The sequence below is a fragment of the Labeo rohita genome, chromosome 4 (genome assembly GCF_022985175.1).
Source record: "Labeo rohita strain BAU-BD-2019 chromosome 4, IGBB_LRoh.1.0, whole genome shotgun sequence".
Classification (NCBI taxonomy): domain Eukaryota; kingdom Metazoa; phylum Chordata; class Actinopteri; order Cypriniformes; family Cyprinidae; genus Labeo; species Labeo rohita.
In genome coordinates this window covers 43,500,149-43,523,163 of record NC_066872.1, presented here as the reverse complement: position 1 = coordinate 43,523,163, position 23,015 = coordinate 43,500,149, and the positions used below count along the sequence as shown (strand labels likewise).

At 33.1% G+C, this 23,015-nt stretch overlaps 1 protein-coding gene across 2 annotated transcripts in view; it reads left to right on the top strand.

Moving 5' to 3' along the window:
- The window catches only part of grm8a (glutamate receptor, metabotropic 8a), a 226,784-nt gene that overhangs the window by 143,167 nt on the left and 60,602 nt on the right, over window positions 1-23,015 (top strand). For both annotated transcript variants that reach the window (XM_051107301.1, XM_051107300.1), the window contains exon 4: window positions 20,580-20,715. In XM_051107301.1, coding sequence (XP_050963258.1) covers window positions 20,580-20,715 — 136 coding nt within the window. The remainder of the gene's footprint in view (window positions 1-20,579; window positions 20,716-23,015) is intronic.

Genomic DNA, 23,015 nt, shown 5'->3' with positions numbered 1-23,015 from the left:
AGATGTAAACTCAAAATCCTGAGGAAAAATGTCACATTTGTGAGATGTAAACTCTGAATTCTAAGAAAAAAGCGATATTTGTGAGATGTAAACTCAGAATTTTGAGAAAAGAAAGTTACATTTGTGACGTAACCTTGGAATTCTGAGAAAAGTTACATTTGTAACGTAACCTCAGAATTTTGAGGAAAAAGTTACATTTGTGACGTAACTTTGGAATTCTGAGAAAAGTTACATTTGTGAGATGTAAACTCGAAATTCTGAGGGAAAAAGTCAAGTTTGTGAAATGTAAACCTGGAATTCTGAGGGGGAAAAAAAAAGTCAAGTTTGTGAAATGTGAAATTCTGAATTCTGAGGGAAAAAAGTTACATTTGAGATGTAACCTCGGAATTCTGAAAAAAAGTTACATTTGTGAGATGCAACCTCAGAATTCTGAGAAAAAAAGTTACATTTACAAAATGTAAACTTGGAACTCTGAGAAAAAAAGTGACATTTGTGAGATGTAAACTTGGAATTCTGAGGGCAAAACAGCTATTGTGAGATGAAAACATAATTCCAAGAAGAAAAGACAGAATTTTAAGATACAAACTGAGAAATTCTGAGAAAAAAAAAAAAAAAGGAGCTTTTTATCCCTAGACAATGAACATTTACCTTCACATCACACTGCCGAACTGTACCGAATCCCACACATTCTCCAGATACCAGGACTCTCAAATGTTCCCTATCATACCAGAGTATCTTTGAAGCAGTGGTATACCTGATGTGACAGTATTGTGACTGTTAAGGCTACACTACTGTCACATCAAGATCACAGTTTGCCTGAAGCGTCTGACCTATAAGTGAATTAGTGCATACGGTCTCTGCTCAGAGCTCTTTTCCAGTAGCCATGAGACCATCGACACTGCTGTGCAGAGCTGTCATTTCGTCCGCCTTCGTCTGCCTGAGTTTTTTCATTCTCTCCGTAGAGCAAAAGCAATCAGAATGGTGCATCGATCTCCCTTGTTCAAGTTTGCTTGAGGGATTTTACAGAATCTACACTTGGGTGCTTCTCAGACGGCTGAGAGCTGTCATATTTCGCTCTGGATATCAGCGGGAGGAAAGGAATAATTCAAACCCTGGTGCTCAACAGGGACGGAAGGAAGTCGGAGCGTCTGCCGCTATCCAGCGCTCACTGCTCACTGTTTGACCTTATTAAACTAAAGCAAATGCCAGCGCAGCTATCGCGGGTCGCTTTTTCTTGTTCTCGGTCACACTGTGTTGTCTTCACAAATAACCATAACTAAACTAAGAATGGCATTTGTTCAAATACGTCCGGGCAAACAGGGATCAGCGCTTCCAGATTCAAGTAAACACGGCGTGTGTCCTGTAGAGATTAACATGCGTAGCGATGTTGGGTTCAGACGGCACCAAAACATGAGTAGATTAACAGAAGCTTGAGAACTTTATAATGTTACCAAGATTTGGTGAAAGAGACATTTACAAGGTTAGCGTAATACATTAAAGGGACTGTTCACATGAAAATACAGAAATTAATCATAATTGGTTTCTCGTTGTCATGTCGCTCCAAATTTGCATTTTGATCTTACTGTCTTTCTTCTGCAGAACACAAAAGCTGATTATTTGAAGATTGTTTGAGCAGTACAATGAAAGTGGACTGTGATTTGTTCTGCCAAGAACAAAAAATGACAGAAAGCACCATAAAAGTAATTCAAAAACTGTTTTGACTGACTTCAGACATCATTTATACTGCTTTTATGATGGTTTTTCGAAGGGAGATTGGCAGTAAAAGTCACAAGTGAAAATTGTGTTTATATAACGTATATATTATAAATACAATCTTTTTTCACGTTTCCTTTATATACGCTAGCATTTACACATTTTAACTTTAGTTAAAAGCATGTTAAATTGACCAAAAGTGATTTTTGAAATGTTATAAAAGATTAAATGCTACTCTTTTGAACTTTCTGTTCAATCCTGGAAATAAAAAATAAATAAATAAATCATGGTTTTGATAAAAAATATCAAGTAGCACAACTATTTTCAGTATTAATAATTACAAAAAAGATGCTTGAGCAACAAATCAGCATATTAGAATGATTTCCGAAGGATCATGTGACACTAAAGACTGAAGTAATGATGCTGAAAATTCAGCTTTCATCACAAGAATAAATTACATTTTATAACATATTCAAATAGAAAAGAGTTATTTTGAATTGCAATAATATTTCACGATTTTTCAGTTTTTACTGTATTTTAATCAAATAAATAAAGCCTCGGTGAGCATAAGATGCTTCTAATCATTAAAAAAAATCAACTGCAGCTTGGATATTCTGCATGGCTTTGAAAGAAAATCATATGGATTTTTTTGACAATGTAAGGTTCCGAGATGAATTTTATTTCTTGGCTGAACTATTCCTTTAAAAGCAAAGGGATCTTGTGGCGTTTGTGCTGGCAGAGGTTAACCTGAAGAAGCATTGAAGCATGTCTTCTGTTCTGTCTGAGCTTCATATATGCTGCTGTGAAACACATTGATGTTTTTTACATGAGGGTCATGGAGGTAGACGGGAAGGACGAGCTGGAATAAAATGTGTGGCCTGTATATCATCAATGGGAGAGATGGCTAGTGGGAAGGAATACCTCAAAAATCCAAGAGAGCTTGAGCTGCAGGTGATCGCGTTTGAGTAAAGCGGTCGAGGAGAAAAGAAGCCAAGAGTCCCTGAAAACAAAGCAGTGTGAAATCTCAGAGCTTTTTTTGCAGTAGTACTCACAAACGTGTACGTTAGATGCCATGGAAACAGCGCATCCAATGCACCCGAATGCTGAATATAAAGCGAGTCTGTAACTGTGGAGTTTCATGACGTAGTCTGAAGCTGACTGAGATGCAAGCCTGAGGATGTGCAACATATGTGGTCTAGTTTCCAGGATCGTGACCTCTCCGCCCAACCACGCTTAGCCGTAGGGATTTGATGTCAAATCAATTATGAAAGCCCCTCTTGGGAAACTCTGCATGGAGTGTCACTTCTGGGACAGTCAGACTTATTTTCCTGCATAGCCATTGACTGTTCATGCTGTTATTATGCTACCCACTCTTTCGCAGCATATACAATTAAAGTCAAAAGTTTACATACACCTTGCAGAATCAGCAAAGTGTTAATTATTTTACCAAAATAAGAGGGATCATGCAAAATGCATGTTACTTTTTTTTTTTATTAAGCACTGACCTGAATACAATGAAAAGACGTCACATGAAAGACGTTTATATATAGTCCACAAGAAAAAACAATAATTGAATTTATAAAAATGACCCTGCTCAAAAGTTTGATTCTTAATACTGTGTTGTTACCTGAATGATACAGCTTTAGCGGTAGTTGTTCATGAGTCCCTTGTTTGTCCTGAACAGCTAAACTGCCTGCTGTTCTTCAGAAAAATCCTTCAGGTCCCACAAATTTTTGGGTTTTTCAGCATTTTTGTGTATTTTAACCCTTTCCAACAATGACTGTATGATTTTGAGATCCATCTTTTCACACTGAGGACAACTGAGGGACTCATATGCAACTATTACAGAAGGTTCAAACGTTCACTGATGCTCCAGAAGGAAACACAATGCATTAAGAGCCGGGGGGTGAAAACTTTTGGAATTAGAAGATAAAGCTAAATTGAACTTATTTTGTCTTCTGAGAAACATTTAAGTATCTTCTGTAGCTTCTGAAGGGCAGTACAACATGAAAAAAAATATGATGTTTAGGCAAAATAAGAAAAATGTACACATCTTCATTCTGTTCAAAAGTTTTCACACCCTTAGATTCAGAGTTACAGGGTGGTAAAAATGGCTTAAGAAACATGGCAGCATCATAATGTGTGTTTTACACAGAGATTGGTAATTTTGTTTGTAAAATCAGTTGACTTTAGCAATCTTTGTCGCATTATGTGCAAATGGTGACCATTCAAAATTTGGGAAACAGCACTTTTCAAGGTTTTCTCTAAAGTTTGCATGCCAGTAACTCAAGAAGTATTAAAGATATCTTAATGCCCTTTTACATATTGTGTCTCAACAAACTTTCATTTTGCCATCGTTATTTTTAATGCCCTATGAGATTCGATTCCAAAGATATTGGAATTTCAATATGGCTCCAGGAGTAAATCGTTTGAAATGTAGACATTTTCAGTGGTCAAAAATCAAATGTGGGTCAGTTTGAAAAAATATGATACTTCTTTCCTTTTAAAGAGGAACGTCTAAAGAACAAATAATATTAAAACTAGAGATGTATCTAGTTTCTTTCTGTCAAGACAATTGCATTGAACAAACAGGGTAATTTTTTACATCTTTTATGCAAAATATCTTATTCAGGTCAGTACTAAATAAAAAAATAACATGCATTTTGTATGATTCCTCTTTTTGCAGATTCTGCAAGGTGTATGTAAACTTTTGACTTGAACTGTAGTATGTATTCTGTGCACGATATGCTCATTTTTTGCATGCATACATGAATGAAACACTACTACTATGCATTTAATGCTGTATCTAAAATGCAATGAGCTTGACTTGACTTTCCATTTCCAGTGTGATAAGAAATTGTCTACACTCTTAAGGTTTCAAAAAGGGTTTTCACCGTAATTCCACGGAATAACATTTTATTTAAAGCTTCTTTGCTCTACACAGTGTTACAGCACATGACATCTCTATTATGTCTCTGTTTCTATCCTTTCAGCGATCAAACTCTAATGGTCTCCAGTGTTGCGGCCTCTTCAGATGTGATGTTCTTTTTACTTGATACAGTCCACGTTCGTAAGATCCCTCGGAGTAATTGGGCTACGGATCTAAAGGCGCTTGAAGGCCGTCTGTGAATGCATCGCTCTCTTTTTATGTCATAACAGACTCTGTCTCAGTAGTGTGAAGAGCCAAAGGTTCCTGCTTTGATTTGCTCTTGTGAGTGAGTTGTGACTTTGTGTTGCAGACGAGTCAGGCGGGGTAGTGCTGAAGCTTGTGTTTTTGCCTGTTTTGTTGTCCGTCAGGCAGAAATCAGATCGCTGAGAAGAGTAGACAGAGACGATGGATGATTTAGGTGTCACTTATCACTGCAGTGCAAACGATATGGGATGAATAATTTCTCCACTGTAAAAAAAAAAAAAAAAACTGACTGAACTGTCGAACATAGAAAAATATTATACTGCATAAAAAAATTAAGTCAAATTAAGCTAAAAAAAAGACAATTTACAGTATAATGATTTATTTAAAATGTAGAATTTTACAGTACTTCAAAAAAAAAAAAAAAAAAAAAAAAAAAAAATATATATATATATATATATTTAAGTATATATATATATTAAAACAGGGCAGAAAATGTTGTAAACAGTTACTATATACAATAAAGTTATATATACAGTACTTTCCAGGAAAAAAAAATAAGCCAAACACTAATTTAAAAAAAAAAAAATCCATATGGCTAAAATGTCAGAAAACAGTAGAACAGCTGTAGAAACATTTTTGACTTAAAAATACATCAAGGCTCAATTGGTATTTTCTCATTAAAAAATAAATAAATAAATAAATAAATAATAAATAAATATATATATATATATATATATATATATATATATATATATATATATATATATATATATATATATATATATATATATATATATATATATATATATATATATATATATATATATATATATATATATATATATATATATATATACATAAATATTATTATTATTTTTTTTTTAATTTAAATAAAACAATTATTGGAGAATATTTTATAAGAAAATACTAATTAAGTCTTGTTGTATTTTTAAGTAAAAAAAAAATGTTTCTACAGTATTTGTTTCCATGTTTTGCTAAACATACTGAAACACAAGTTAGACAAATAAAGAAAATTCGACACAATTATGATGTAACATTATACATAATTTAAAATGCATGCTTATTGAACTTGGATCCACAAGTTAAAAAAAATAAATAAATAAATAAAAAAGTAGTTTTGAGTTTGTTGAATTTATTAGATTTGCTGAAAGTCCAAACCAGCTTTAGTTGTTCAGATTATATATATATATATATATATATATATATATATATATATATATATATATTTGAACATAACTTGAGTACACTCAAAGTCCTGAAGCTGTTTTCTCCACAATTTTTTTTTTGTGTTCTTTGCCTGTGAAATATATAATGAAGTGCTTGATTCTGTTGAGTCACTTATTTAGTGAGAGCACTTAAAACAATTCTGAAAAAAGTATGCATACTTAAAGATTAAACCTTAATGTGTTTTCTTGCTTTCTTTAAAATTTGCTTTTAGCAAAAAATAATAAATAAAAAAACTCCCACTTTTGTCAAGCACTGTGCCTGCTAGTTCTGCATATTTAAAGAACTGACATTATTACCCAGCGCTAACAGTAATGCAGGGCTCGTAATGAATCACGACCCATCGCTGCGCAGTTTTGTGTATTATAAGTCACTTAGCGAATGCATCTGCTAAATGATATGTAACATCATTTCCCACTTTCCTATTCTCTCCATTAATCAGTCTCATCAGAGCTCATACTGCAAGCCTGACAGAATATTGCATGCTTTAAAAATGTCAATATTTGAATTGCATAGTGAGCCTAACAGAGCAGCAAAATCTACAGCCCCAAAATCAGCATACGGTAGAGAGCGTTGGAGACGGAGGAGGGAGAACTGAGTTTCAATGCTAATCGACTGACATATTCTTTCCTTTCTGTCACGGCGCATTCACAACCACTGCAGTCTTATTATATGCACTGAAAAGGAAATATTCTCACTTTATATTCAATTATATTCAGTTGTGCACCAGCAGGGGTTATGCACGGTTATTCTGTCATAATGGAGATGAATTTTTCATATCTCGTAAGAGGAAGTCATTCAGTTTTGTAAGCGAAATCACATAGATGTGGTTCGGTTGCATGTTTTCTGGTCTTTAGATTCAATCTGACCAGCTCCGTCCTGACTGCGATGCATGGTAATGGTTTTCTATATTTTCTAGCGGTTTAAAGTGAAATAATCTTAACTTCAGTGATTTGTTTTTGTGTTAAGTCATGGTTCACTTGGTTTACTCTCCTTTGTCATTCACAAGGAGACATTTTGAAGAACACTGGTCATTTTATTTCCTAGCAAATGTGAACTGATGATGGGAAAATGATGCAAAGGCACCATAAAAAATAGTTGCGATAGCTTTGTGTGAGGACCAAAACTCAATTTTAAGTCACTATTAACCTATAAACTTTCTCTCCAGCGAACCATTCCTCGAGTTGAACTTGAGAACCAGATTAGTCTGATTAATATTGTTTTTGTGAACTGATTCAAATGGTTCATTGACAAGTTACGGTTCAAGACCTGAAGTCAATGTCAAGGTTTTTTGGTCTTGCAACCTTGATAAACTCCTGTACGGTTTCAGAAAAGTCATTTGCACCACTTTTCAAGGGTTTTTCTGTCCTTTTTGATGCTTGAACACCCCAGTTGTCATTAAATGTAAGTGCACTGAAGAAAATGACTTAAATTATACCTTTAAAAGACAGATGTTGATTATTCGTGTGTGGCAAAATCTGTAGTTGAACACTAAAGAATTTTTCATATCTCCTAAGAGAAAGTCATTCGATTTGGTAATGTTCCACTGAAGTCATATCTGTCTGAACACTGTGTTGTCTAGTGGTTTTGGATGATTCATATTGCTTTTGTAAACTGATTAAAATGGTTCATTGGTCCACTTTTTTGAAGCTTTTTCTGTCCTTTTTGATTCTTGAACACACCCTTTAAATGTAAGTGCATTAAAGAAAATTACCGGAAAGACGGATGTTAATTATTTGTGTGTTGCAAAATCTGTAGTTAGACACTAGCAAATTGTGCATACACTGTAAAAAAAAAAAAAAAAAAAGAAAAAAAAAAGAAAGTTTCAACTTAAAATTTTAAGGCAGCACAATCACAATTTTTTAAGTTTACTCAACTCAAATATCCATGTTTTCATGTAGTACAATTTAACATTTCATGTTGACTAAACTTAAAATTTTAAGGCAGCATGAACACTTGATTTTTTTTTTGAAGTTAAAACAACTTAATTTTTTTTTTTTTTTTTTTTTTTTTTTTTTACAGTGTATCTCCAAGAACAAAGTCATTCAATTTTGTAATGTTTTAGTGAAATCATATCTGTCTGACCATTTCTTGCATTGTCTAGTGGTTTTAAATGGGTTAATCTTACCTAGCACCTCGTTGGTGGAAGTAACAAGCTGATTTTTTGTGCTTAAATCCATAGTTCACATGAAGGTTCATCATTTACTTACCTTCTTGCTCGAAAGGAGACATTTCGAAGAACACATTTTCATTCCAAACAAATACATGGGGACCGAAGCTTTTAGGTTTCAAAAATTATGCAAAGACACCATAAAAATATCCTAAAACTCTTGGTAAGCCTTGTGTGAGGAACAAAACTCAATTTTAAGTCAGTATTAATCAGTCCAGTGAGTCAGTGAGTTGAACTTGAGAACAAGATCAGTTTGATTCACATTGTTTTTGTGAATTGATTCACATGGTTCATTGAAAAGATACGGTTCCAGAGCTGATGTTTTTTGGTTTTGTAATGTTGCTAAACTTTAAGAAAAGTCATTTGGTCCACTTTTTTTGAAGCCTTTTCTGTCCTTTTTGATGCTTTAACACCCCATTTGTCATTAAATGTAAGTGCATTAAATGAAATTACCAGATTTTTTTTTTGTTTATATGAAATATACCTTTAAAAGACAGACTTTAATTGTTTGTCTGTAGTTAGACACTTATGAATTTTTAATTTCTTTTAAAAGAAAGTCATTCAATTTTGTAGTGTTCCAGTGAAATCGTATCCATCTGGCCAGATCCATCTCGATTAGGATGTTCAAGATCTCTGTTTACTGCATTTCTTGTGTTGTCTAGTGGTTTTAAATGGGTTAATCTTAACTAGCACCTCTTTGGTGGAAGTAATAGTGCACTGTGTGGTAAGAGATTTATTCATCATACAGTGTAGATAGCTTCACTTATAAAGCAAGTGTTTTTTAAAATGCATAAACTTGCTCTAGACTAGGCAAGGCTAATCAGTGATGTTCTTTGATAATGTTAATGTTAGGCTGCGTTTAGCCTTATGCTGGAGTTGGTTATGGGCAATGAAACTAAATATGTAAATAATTAAATAATATCATGTATCAGCGATCTCGCAGGCTGATGATAAGACCCAACACTACTGTAGCATATTATGTTACTCACCCTCCATGCATCCTAGGTGTGTATGACTTCCTTCTGTCAGACGAATGCAATTGGAGTTATATTAAAAATTATCCTGGCACTCCCAAGCTTTAGAATGGCATAGATTAGTGTTTTTCTTCATCAGTCCAAAACAAGTCCAATAAAGTGCATCCATTCATCCATAATATAAAGCGCCTCACACGGCTCCGGAGGGCTCAATAAAGGCCTCTGTAGTGAATCGATGTGTTTTTGTGAGAAAAATATCCATATTTAAAACATAAGAATCACTTTAATCTAGCTTGCGCTAACAGTTGTACACAGAACTTGCTACTTTGGTAAGGGGCGTGGCAGTACTGAAACACCATCTAAACTCCCAATCACAACGAATTTCATTTTTCGGAAGGCGGCCCTTCATTAAACCCAGAACTAATCGAGCCATTTGTGCCAGGCTAGGGAAAGTTATTGTAATAATGTAAATTATGTGAAAAATAATGCATTTTTCGAACCACCAAGCATGAAAGCATGTTCATTTTGAAGCATCCCAAACAAATGCATGGGGATGGAAGCTTTCAGGTTTCAAAAATAATGCGAAGACACCATAACAATATCCTAAAAGTCTTGGTAAGCCTCGTGAGGAACTAAACTCAATTTTAAGTCAGTATTAATCAGTCCAGTGACTCAGTGAGTTGACCTTGAGAACCAGATCACTATGATTCATACTGTTTTGTGAACTGATGGAAAAGATACGGTTCAAGAGCTAAAGTCAATGTCAAGATCATTTTTTGGTCTCATACTCTTGCTAAACTAAAAAGAAAAATCTTCTGGACCACTTTTATGAAGGCTCTTTTGTCCTTTTTGAAGCGTGAACACTTCAGTTCTCATTAAATGTAATTGCATGGGGGAAAAAAAAGACCAGAATTGTAATTTTTGGTGAAGTACGTCTTTAAATGAAATAATTTCTGCTGACAAATGTTAAGTATTTGTGTGCTTGAAAAGCTCTAGTTGGGCACTCTGATCGTCTTTCTGTTTTTGTTTCTTATTTGTTTTTGCAAGCAAGTCTAAGCCTGCTTTAATAGTTGGACACTTGATTAGGATTCACGCAGGGAAATGAGATTTTTCTCGTCAGCGCGGCACATCTTCACAGGTTTGCTTTTGTACAGCGTGTCAGAAAGAGTGTCGAACTCCTCAGACAAAACAAATCCCGTTGACTCGCTGATAAGTGAGCACAACACTTGAGAGAAAAGGACGGTGTCTAGAACAAAGCGAATGGGACAAAAGGATTTATTACTGGGATTTAGAGTAGACTTCTGACCTTGAGGCCGTGATGACCGGGAATCCACTGTCGGTCACTTCTCTCGCTTCAAATTCCACTGTAACTCCCTAAAAGCCTGAAGACAATTGATCCGTGCTATAGACGAAGCCTTTGGCGGGTGTATCAGTTACCGGGCCGACTCGGTAAGCATGACCTCAGCATTACCTCAATGCTTTTCCCTTCAAAACAAGACTAAGTATCACTGTTCAGTTGAGTCGTTAAGGCGGCATGTTAGGAGAGAAGTTACTGTACTAAATCACCAAAATCCTGTTCTCAGAATCCAATTAGACATGGTCCACCAAGTCAGAGCGAAGAGCTATATGTCCTTTTCTGTTGTCTAAGGCTCATTTCTACCAGATGCCCCACTTCAAAGTCTTCCGCAGCACCATTTCCAATGCGCCTCTGGGCTGCGAAACACTAACTTGTCCTTTTTAAAAGCCACGATGGAGTGTCAAAAGCAGCACTAACAGTATTTTTAGGACAAAGGGAATGGTACCAAGCTCATGCTGATGCAAAGACCTATGGCGCTTTCACAGCTCTGGATCGACTGTGTTTGATGTCAAAGTTTGGTTTGTTTTGTTGGTATACAAGCTGTTATTTTTCACAACTATCATGCACGCCAGCCAACCAAAGCCAAGTCAGTTTGAAACGGGGCAGTCCATGTGAACAGTTTACTTGATATCTCACAATTCCAGCTTTATTTTTTAATAATTATGACTTTACATCTTAATATTCTGATTTGATTTTTCATAATATATTTTGTATCTCATAATTCCAAATTAATTTCTCATAATTATGACTTTATATCTTATAATTCCTCATTAAATCTCAAAATTCTAAGTGTATTTCTTATAATTATGACTTCATATATCATAATTTGGACTTTATTTTCATAATTGACTTTGACATAATCCCAACCTTAGTGATTACAGTCGTCTTTGTTTATAATTCCAATTTTATTTTTCATAATTGACTTAAAATTCAAAATGTTTTTTTATGAATACATATTAATTTATTTCTCATAAATGACTTTCTCATAATTCAAATGAATGTCTCATAATTCCAACTTAATTTATTATAATTCTCTTTAAATCTCATAATTAGGAGCCAAGCACTGAAGGTGCGATAGCACCTGTTGTATTCGTTGGTGTTCTTCTTCGTCCTCTTCTTCTTCCGTTTCTTCCGGTCTTGAGTCTATGGCAGCCTATGGAACCGCTTGTGGGAAAGTTGTGAAATTTGGCACACTGATAGAGGACCGTCTCAACATTAACCATAACAAATTTGGAGTCTCTATCTCAAACCCTCTAGTGCCACCACTTGTCCAAAATTTCAATTATTTTATGCTAATAACTTTTTCCTCTGATTCTTTGGCTCATGTTGAGTCAAATGGACACCAAAATGTAAAAGTCGTAGGGTTTAGTTTTTTCGCAATTTTAATAGTTCGTAAAACCTACTTTTTCGAACTCGTCTGATTTTCACCAAAATTGGCTCAGATCATCTTCAGACCATCCTGGAAAAAAATTATGGAATTGAAGTTGATTAGTCAAACCACCAAATAACGCGTGAATGAATTTGACAAAGAGCACACAATAATGGATGTGAGGCTATATCTCCGCAACGGTTTGGTGTATTGAGACCAAACTTGGTGTGTGTTATAACAAGCATGACCTGAGGTTACCTGCACAGATTTGGCACTGTGCCACCTAGTGGTCAGGAGATATGAAAAATGGTATTTTTGCTTATAACTTCTGAATGGTTTGGCAAAAAACAACAAAACTGGTCTCTTAAGATTCATGCATCATACCCAATACCCAATTTTCGGCTATTTTCAATTTTGTCATAAAATGCTATATTTTATGAACGCATTGACTTATCATTATGAAACTTGGAAAGTTGTGAAATTTGGCACACAGATAGAGGCCAGTCTCAACGTTAACCATAGCGAGTTTGGAATCTCCATCTCAACCCCTCTAGCGCCACCAACAGTTCAAAATAGCATTGTGTTTATACTAATAATTTTTGAACCACAAGGTCTGAACCAGGTTTGAACCAATTAAAATTCAAGATGCTTTTTTCCTAATCATTTTGAGTATGACTTTCTATCTCATAGTTCCAACTTTATTTTTTCTAATTTACTTTATATTTTATATAATTCTGGCTTTATTGTGATAATAAGTATTTATATAGTTCTGATTTTACTGTATCTCACAATGTGATTTTATTTTAATTCTACTTGCTGCATTGTAACTCTCACAATTACCAGTCATTTTCTACTTTTAGGCAAAAAAGGGCTTCTCTGGTTCAATCCAAACAATTGAGGTCTTTACTCAACCCATTTTAGTCCTGCATTAGTGCACAGAAATGTTCTGCATCAAAACGATTGTTGCGTTCTTCATGCATTTTACATTCCCCAGCACCGGGTCGTGTGGAACGGCAGCGTATGGCAGGAAATATGTGGTGTGAAACGCATGGCGTCAGGCACGCGCGTGTGGGTGGATGCGGGTTGTATTCGAACACCTTTGTGATACGTGTGTGGGTGGAGATGTTGAATAAACACGTTGCCGAAGCTTCTGTGCTGCTTTCACGAGTGAGAAACGCTCCCACATTTGATGTTTGGAGGAACTGACGACCGAATCACCTCATACAGAGAGCGGAGGAGGTCAGTGCCATGGGGAAACAATACTACACATGAGATATTAAGCATTAAATTTGGGTCTTTTAAAACTGGTGCTTGAGTTTTATTGAGCGTTATTGGTTTGGCCCGATATTTTCCTCTTCAGGAAGGGTGGGAAACCTCTCAAGGGACAAATTCAAGCAAGGTTTCACCACCTCAGTGGTCCTTAATTTCTCAACACGTGGAAGTACGGCACACTTTCGTCACCTAATGGATGGTGTAATAAGCCACAGTAATAAGGATTGTGCTGCTGAGTTCTTTGCCATTACTGCCCTGAAACGTGCTTTGTCACACAGGCACTAATGTGGAATGAATCAAATCTTCATTAGGCATATGTGTCATGACTCCAGCCCGAATGAATGTTTGTGATTTTCATGTTTGCATTTCGCTTAAAAGGCTCAATACGCATCCCCACAAGAGTGACTAACAATAAATCCACTTCATTGACAGTTTTAGCGACTCTTTCCGTCCTGGCTTTTGAGCTTGGTCTGTTTTATAATATTAGAGTCACTGTTTTGGGTATTTGAGTGTTTACTGGATTGTCCAAAAAGTACACTAAAATGGCTTTGAAACAGTTTTCACTCAGAAACTGAGAGTAAATTTCACAAACAATCTCAAAGAAATGGCAAGAAGTCATATGTATGACTTCATCTCATTCCAATTGCAATTGCAACTTTATTTCTTATATTTGTCTTTAAATCTCAGAATTCCAAATTTATGTTCTCAAAAAACAAAAGTACCATATAATTGACTTTGAAACCATTTTCACTAGGAAATTACTACACTGTAAAAAGTTTTCACCAGTTTCAACTTAAAAACTTATGTTTAGCAGCTGCCCTGAAATTTTAAGTTAAATCAACTTAAAATTACAAGTCATTTTAACTCATTTTATTGTAATGAGTTGACTTAACTTAAAATTTGAACTGCGAGCTGCTGAACTGAAGTTTTTAAGTTGAAACTACATCTCATAATCCCAACCTTATTTCTGTATTACATCTTTTTATCTTACAATTCTGTATTTATTTCTCATAATTACGACTTTATCTCATAATTTTGTATTTATTTCTCATATTTGTGTCTTTATATCTTATGATTTAAAATTGATGTTCTCATAATTCTGACTAAATTATCACAGTGGACTATTTACACTAGGAGATTGCTAATAAATTTCACAAATAATTGCAAAGAAACATTGAATTAAAAATCTCATAATGCCAACCTTATTGTTTTGTAATTATGTGTTTATATCCAATAATTCCAAATTTATTTTCTTGTAATTCTGTTTTTATTTGTCATAATGACTTTATATCTCATAATTCCAAATTTATTTTTTCATAATTCAGTTTTTATATATCATAATGCTAACTTTTTTCATAATAGACTTTATATCTCATAATTCCACCTTTATTTCTTATAATCATGACTACATCTCATAATTCCATCCTTGTTTCTTTATTACATCGTTTTTTCTTACAATTCAGAATTTATTTTTCATAATTATGATTTGGTGACTTAATTGTCATAATTGACTTTGCATCTCAGACTTTATCTCATAATTTTAAAACTTTCGAAAGAGAGTATTTTCGTTTAGATGTACTCTGCTAATCTTTAGTAAGATTTAAAAATGTTCATTAAATATAAATCATTTTAGAAGTAAAAAATCTGGCTATATTTCAAAAGTTCAATTAATATAAAAAGTCATTTTGTCTAGAATGAATGTGTTATAGTGTCCCAGAGAGTAAGTAGTTGCCTTTGGTCAGTCACAAAACCAAACGCCATCAAACAGAAAGTTAACTACCCAGTGTGAATCGCTTCACTTGGGAAAATGTTGGGTTTTCCAGCAATGGAAATAAATGGCAGCATTAGGCAGCCCATGCGTGTGTTTGAGGGGTGACATGCGAGGCTGGATACAATTAGATAATTCATGATTCATAAAGCAGTGAAAATCCAATCATTAAAGATTAGCAGAGACGCTGGAGCTCGTCGTGTCCCTGATATAGGAGGGATCGTTTTATTATCAGACAAGCTGCTTAAATGACTTCAAACCGCTGCTTTAAACAATTAGAGAAGTCGCCATGCACTTCCAGTATTATTGCAAGGAATTGTTTGGAAGGTTTTGAGTGAGTGCATGACGGCTCCGTGCTTATTCTTCAGAACTAAGAATAAACAGTGCATATTTTAATGCCATCGCTCATGCATATTAATTGTGTAGTGACTAATTTCTCAGAGCTTGACACTTAGGGCACACGCATTAGTCACCGGTAGGCGGAGCTGCTTATCTCGATGCTCGAGCCCGAAATCTTCCAGCTCACTCCCTGCAACATGCTGCAATGCTGATGTCTGCTCATGCAATCAATTTATGAGCTTTAGTAAAGCCTGTGTTTCTCTTCCTCAGCGTTTAGCTGAATATGTGTCCCTGTGCAGCACAAAGACTGCTGTATCTGCCATTGAACAAAATGCACAAGGAATTTGGTGTATTGAAAAGCCACCAAGCTCGGGAATGCTAATTCATTGGCCTTTTGATGTTCTCCCATTTGTGGCGCATAAAAGCCTCATTCTGTATTTGGAAAGAGATTTGGAGAGACATCAGTGAGTGAGAAAGACGTGCTCTGTGCCTCGTGTTGTCGCTACATTGGTTTGGTAGCGTGACAGTAGCTTAGCTGTTTTCAGAACAGTGTAGCTTTTCTTGTAGCAAGCTACTTTTTGCAACAGGCAGCGATGTAGTGTGACGAAAGGGTTTGTTGCTGTTTTGATCGTGTTGTGGTGATGTTTTTAATAAAAGTCTCGTATGCTCACCAAAGCTGTATTTATCTGATTAAAAAACTCAGAACAGCAACATGCTAGTAACTTGCTAATCATGCTAGAAATCTGCTAACGCCAGGCTAGCAACATGCTAATCATACTAGAAGCATGCTAGTAACTTGCTAATCTTGCTAGAAATGTGTTAACGCCAGGCTAGCAACATGCTAATCATGCTAGATAAGTGCTAATGTTATGCTAATCATGCTAGAAACATGCTAACAACAAGCTAGTAACTTGTTAATCATGTTAGAAATGTGCTAACACCAGGCTAGCAACATGCTAATCATACTAGAAGCATGCTAGTAACTTGCTAATCTTGTTAGAAATGTGTTAACGCCAGGCTAGCAACATGCTAATCATGCTAGATAAATGCTAATGATATGCTAATCATGCTAGAAACATGCTAGCAACATGCTAGTAACTTGCTAATCATGCTAGAAATGTGCTAACGCCAGGCTAGCAACATGCTAATCATGTTAGATAAATGCTAATGATATGCTAATCATGCTAGAAACATGCTAGCAACATGTTAGTAACTTGCTAATCATGCTAGAAACATGTTAACACCAGGCTAGCAACATATTAATCGTACTAGAAGCATGCTAGTAACTTGCTAATCATGGTAGTAACATGTTAACAACACCCCGATCATGCTAGAAACATGCTAGCAACTTGCTAATCATGTGAAAAACATGCAGTCAACATGCTAATCATGCTAGTAACATGTTAACAACATGCCAATCATGCTAGAAACATGCTAGTAACTTGTTACTTATGTGAAAAACATGCTTATCAACATGCTAGGTACATGTTAATGATATGCTAATCATGCTAGAATAATGCTAGCAACATGCTAGTAATTTGCTACTCATGCTAGAAACATGCTAACACCATGTTAATCCTACTAGAAGCATGTTAGTAACTTGCTAATCATGCTAGTAACATGTTAACAACATGCAGTTCATGCTAGAAACATGCTAGCAACTTGTTACTCATGTGAAAAGCATGCTATCAACATGCTAATCATGCTAGAAACATGCTAACACCATGTTAATCTTACTAGAAGCATGCTAGTAACATGCTAATCATGTTAGTAACATGTTAACAACATGCAGTTCATGCTAGAAACATGCTAGCAACTTGCTAATTGTGAAAAACATGCTATCAACATGGTAATCATGCCAGAAACATGCTAACAACATGCTAACCATGCAAGCAACATGCTAATCATGCTAGAAACATGCTAGCAACAGCTAGTAACTTGCTAATCATGCTAGATACATGCTAATGACGTGCTAATCATGCTAGAATAATGCTAGTAACTTGTTAATCATGCTAGAAACATGCTAGCATCCGGCTAAAACATGGTAACATCATGCTAGCAATTTATAAAACTACTTTAAACTTCAAACTACTTCAAACTGAAAACCCTCAAACTTCTATGTTTTAAAACATTTTCTAACTTCCTGTTTTAGCTTTCCCAAGTCAACTTCAAAGTTTGTCTTGACGACTTTATCTAGCTTTTTTTTTTCTTTTTATTCTTGGAATTGCAAGAAACAAAGTCCAAATAGTGAGGGATAATCTCAGAATTGGCAAGAAATACATAGATACATATATGCCTAAATATTTACATAAATATAAACAATAACAAAACAGTAAAATTGTGAAATATTGTGTTTTTCTATATATATATATTGTAAAATGTAATTTTCTTCTTTACTCCAGTCTTCAGGATTCTTTGATGAATAGAAAGTTCAAAAGAACAGCGTTTTATATATATATATATATATATATATATATATATATATATATATATATATAAAACACAATAATCTTTTGTAAGATCAAAAATGTCTTTACTCTCACTTTTGATCAATTTAATGTATCTTTGCTGAATAAAAGTACTAATTTCTGTCAGAAAATCTTAAACTGTTGAGTGTAGTCTAGCTTTAAACCTACTTTTTGTTCATAGCGTCACAGTCTGGTTTTAACGTAGCATAAATATTAATAAATACCATTTGTGGAGAAAAGTAATGTTTGGAAATGGCAGCTAATGGAATAAATGACTGTTTCTTCTATAGTGTAGCCCCAAGCATAACTCAGAATCGTCAAGGATCGGAGGAGGGCATGAACGCAACAGATTGGTGATTACCATTGTGAGGGGCATTAATTAAGGCTAATTAGTATTTGTCATTGTGACAGAATGTATAAGAAGCAGCACTGGTTTGGCATACAGCGACACGGCTCGCCGAGGAAAACTCTAGCGCTCATTAAATGGACTGTAATGGGAGGAGATTACGGGAGGAAGTCCATCATTCACCCCCGTTCGGCACGTTAATGGTATAACCGAGCTCTCGAAGGGACTGATGCTTAGATATTACAGCTTACATTAAATATGAAATATGACTCTGTCCACCTCAATATGGCCTGTCAAGACCTAATCTTTGTAAGTCTGCCATGTTTCGTTTGAATAAATGATGTCAAGCTCCTAGAAACAAGATTTGAAGGATGGAGTTGATGGAAAGCACTTTTTATGTCCACAATGGCAAGTAATTTTGAAAGACTAACTACAAGGCTTTCAGATAAGGGTTGTGCTTGTGTATATTTTCTGAAATTGAGTACATAAAATCCGATATTGATATTCACATTTTTGCTTGTTTTCTAGATGTTTTATTTTCTTAATGTATTTCATGTATAGATTTTATTATTTATTTATTATTAACATTTGATTGTGTTTTCTATTTAAATACATTTTAAATTGTAATTTATTCCTGTAATGGAAAGCAGAATTTTCCGTTGCCATTACTTTGCTATCATGTTGATAAATTTAATGCATCCCATGCTAAATAAATAAATAAATAAAATTATGTACATGAATTTTGAGTTTTATTTTTTAATTTTATAACATTAAATTAATGAAATTGTAATTTATAATAATGTTAAAACTTGTAATGTATAATAATATAAATAATAATAATAATAATTAATTATGATGATTTGCATTTATTATTAGAATGATGTTGAGAAAAGTTCTTAATATTTTACTTAATAGTTTATATTTAACAGAATTTACAGAAATAGAAATCTTTTGTAACATTAAAAATACCTTTAACAATTTCTTTAAAAAAATAAATCAATAAAATGATGTAGGGTTTCAGGTTGGAAATAAGTCTCTACTACTCACCTTTTTTTTTTTATTAAAAACACAGTAAAATAGTAAAATTGTGAAATATTATTCCAAATTAAAATAAGTGTTTTCTATTCAAATATATTTTAAACTGTAATTTATTCCTGTGATGGAAAGCTGAATTTTCATCTGCCATTACTTTGCTATCACTTTGATCAATTTAATGCATCCTATGCTAAATAAATAAATAAATAAATACAATTATGCACATTATTTTTTTTTTACATAAACATAAAATTAATAAAATTATAATTCATAATAATGTTGAAACTTGTAATTTATAATAATATAAATAATAATATTTAAATATAATGATTTGCATTTATTATAATGATGTTGAAAACAATTCTTAACATTTTACTTAATATTTTATATTTAACAGAATTTACAGAAATAGAAATCTTTTGTAACATTAAAAATACCTTTAACAATTTCTTTAAAAAATAAATAAATAAAATAATGTAAAATGTCACAGATTAAAATATACTACTATTTAAAGGTTTCAGGTTGGAAATAAGTCTCTTCTACTTACCGTGGCTGCAGTTATTTGATTAAAAACACAGTAAAAATAGTGAAATATCGAAATATTATTACAAATTAAAATAAGTCTTTTCTATTCGAATATATTTTAAATTGTAATTATTCCTGTGATGTAAAGCTGAATTTTCAGCTGCTTTGCTGTCACTTTGATTGATTTAATGCATCCCTGCTAAATAAATAAATAAGATTAAAATTAAAGATTAAATTTTTTTTATGAAAATGCTTTTTATATATATATATTTTTTTTTAATTTATAATATTATAAAATTAATAAAAATGTAATTTAGAATAATGTTGAACATTTTAATGTATAATAATATCAATAATAATAATAATAATAATAATAGTATTTGATTTGCATTTAATATTATGATAGTTGTTTATTTTAGTTTTTAATATTTTGGTTGAAACAGCAATGCTTTTATCAGGACACTTTAATGATTAGACATTACAGAAAAACAAATCTGTTGTACCTTTAAAAATGTCTTTAATATCACTTTCGATCGGTTGAGTGCATCCTTGCATAAAAAATAAGTAAATAATAATATAAAAAAAAGAAACAGTTGAACTAAGCATTAACCCTTTTATAATTTAATTTAATTTCATTAAATTTTTCCCTGAAAGTTAATGTACATGTAAAATTGTAATTAATAAAGTTCTCTTATTATCATATGTGTTTATTCTGGCAACCAATGTAGATGTGCATGTTTTTGAGTACACCGTCTGAATAAACAGACCCGACTTCATCGCTTGCAAATGGCTGGATTTGGAAAACAAATAGGATTTAGTGTGCAGAATGAACAAAGCCTAATTCTCAGTGTCTGTCTGTGTGTAGGTGGCGTGTGCATCGCACAGTCTCTGAAGATCCCTCGGGAGCCGAGGCCTGGGGAATTCGACAAGATCATCCGCCGCCTCCTGGAGACCCCCAGCGCCCGGGCCGTCATCATGTTCGCAAATGAGGACGATATCAGGTCTCGCCTTTCTGTTCTTGAAAGACATTTCCTGGCTAGCCGTTCATTGCTCTCTTAAAGATCTCTAGCTGAGAGAAACCCTTTATCAGTGCCTCGAGGAAGAAATGAAAGAGGAAGTAGAAAGGAAGCTAGTTACGTAAGGAATATAATACTTGCATACTGAATACTGTGCAGTATATACTGTAGTAAACTGCCTGCTGTTCTGTAAGCATAAAAGCTGAAGCATCATGCATTATACAACACTTGATGTTTCATACACATCATCTCATTACATCTTTAACTCATTTATCATCTTGCAAATAAATATTACATTTTTTTTTTTTTCAATTTTCAGTTTTGGTAATTTGGTTATTTCTGTTTTTAGTTATTTTAGTACATTTTGTTGTCATTCTTACATTAACATTTGGCAAATCGAATCAGTGTTATTTTAGTATCATTAAAATATTATAGTAGTTTTTATATTTTGAATGAAATTTTCTATGCATTTTCTATATTTAATTTTTTAAATGTATTTTTCATTTTCATTTTTGATGAGCAAAAAAAAAAGCAAAAAAATTAATTTTTATTTTAATTGCTTTTTTAAATTATTATTTTTAAATGTATTTTAAATAAATAAATAAATAAATAAAATCTAAAATATATTCTGAACAAAAAAAAAAATACAAATGACAAAAAAAATTACTAGAACTTTAGCAAAAAAAAAAAAACTGAAAATACAAAAATAAATATGTATTTTCTGTCTCTCTCTCTATGATACCTAATAAATACTAGAATAACTACAATAATAAAAAAAATAATAATAATAACTAACTTCCAGTTGCTGAATGTCTTTCTTGAATCATTATTTAGTCTGACTATAAAAAATAAAGATCTTTGGATTAAAATTTAATTTCATGATTAAAGACATTGTTATTAATCATAATTATTTTACTTGAAATAAATACTGAGCTTAACTAAAGTTAAAATAAAAGCAGAAAATACAAAAGTAAAAACTAATTTGAGATATAATCTTTAATAATATAAATATTAATAATACTAAAATAACACTGATTTGAGTTGGCTATTTAAGTAAGTATTTATTTAGACTATGCCAGGCATATTCATTTTTTTTTTTATTTTGTTTTTAGTTATTTTAGTACATTTTGTTGTCATTCTTATATTGACATTTGGCAACTTTTTTTTTTATATATATTTTGAATTATATTTTCTATACATATATATCATTAATTTTTGATTTTCATTTTTGATAGTCTGATGAGTAAAAAAAAAAAATCATTATTTTTATTATTATTATTATTATTTGTTTTTTTAGTTAATGTATTTTTCCCCATTAAGATATTGTTTTTTAAATGTCTATATAGTTTTTTTTTTTACCATTTAATTTTTGTTTTAGTTTAAGTTTATTTTTGAGGTTTAGTTATTAGTTAAATTTATTTCAGTTTTATTTATTTTAGTACATTTTGCTGTCATCTCTTATAAATTTTATTTCTTATTAATAAGAAAAAAGAAATCTAAATTGGCCCTATTTTTGTATTTAAGTGGTTATGTAAATTGCACTAAAAAACATGATTTTTTTAATATAATATAAAATATTTTATATGCTTGCCATTGCAAAAAAACATTTAAATTTTCTGTTTTCATTTTAAAGGAAACTTTAGTAATTTTAGTTTTTGTAAATTTTTTTTTTTTTTTAAATATGTCTACATAGTTTTTATACATTCTAATGTCAGTTTTAGTTACTTTAGTGCATAAAGTTAACTAGCAAGAATAAAACAAGTTTATATATATTAATTATAATAACTCTGCCTCGTTGCATTATGTAATGCAGAAAGTTTACTTTAAAAAAACACAGAAATATTAATATATCAGCATGCCATTCTGAACACAGCCAGTGATATAGAGCGAGGACGAGGGGAGGACCAGCTACAACAGACTCATTAACACATTTCTCCTGAAGTCGCGTCCCTCCCAGCAGCCTCCTGCCTTTATCTCCTTTGCCACCTGTACATCGTCCAACTTTACTGCACCTTCGTACAGATGGAAAGCAATTAAAAATGCTGGTGAGGATGTAAAGCGAGGCTCTGAGCCTGGAGGGAGGGATGCTCTAATTTCCTCCGCGTCTTCAGATCGCGCCCGTCTTTCCTGAGCGAGTCCTTGAGGTGCTGCTCTGTGCGCTGAGATTTGGCTCAGAACATGTTGGCTTTCCTGCCGTCTTTACATATGTCTGCTGATGTAACAGCTGCTGTGGAGTACAATATTTATTTCTATTCCCTGGAGGCAAACGCTGATCTGACCTCACA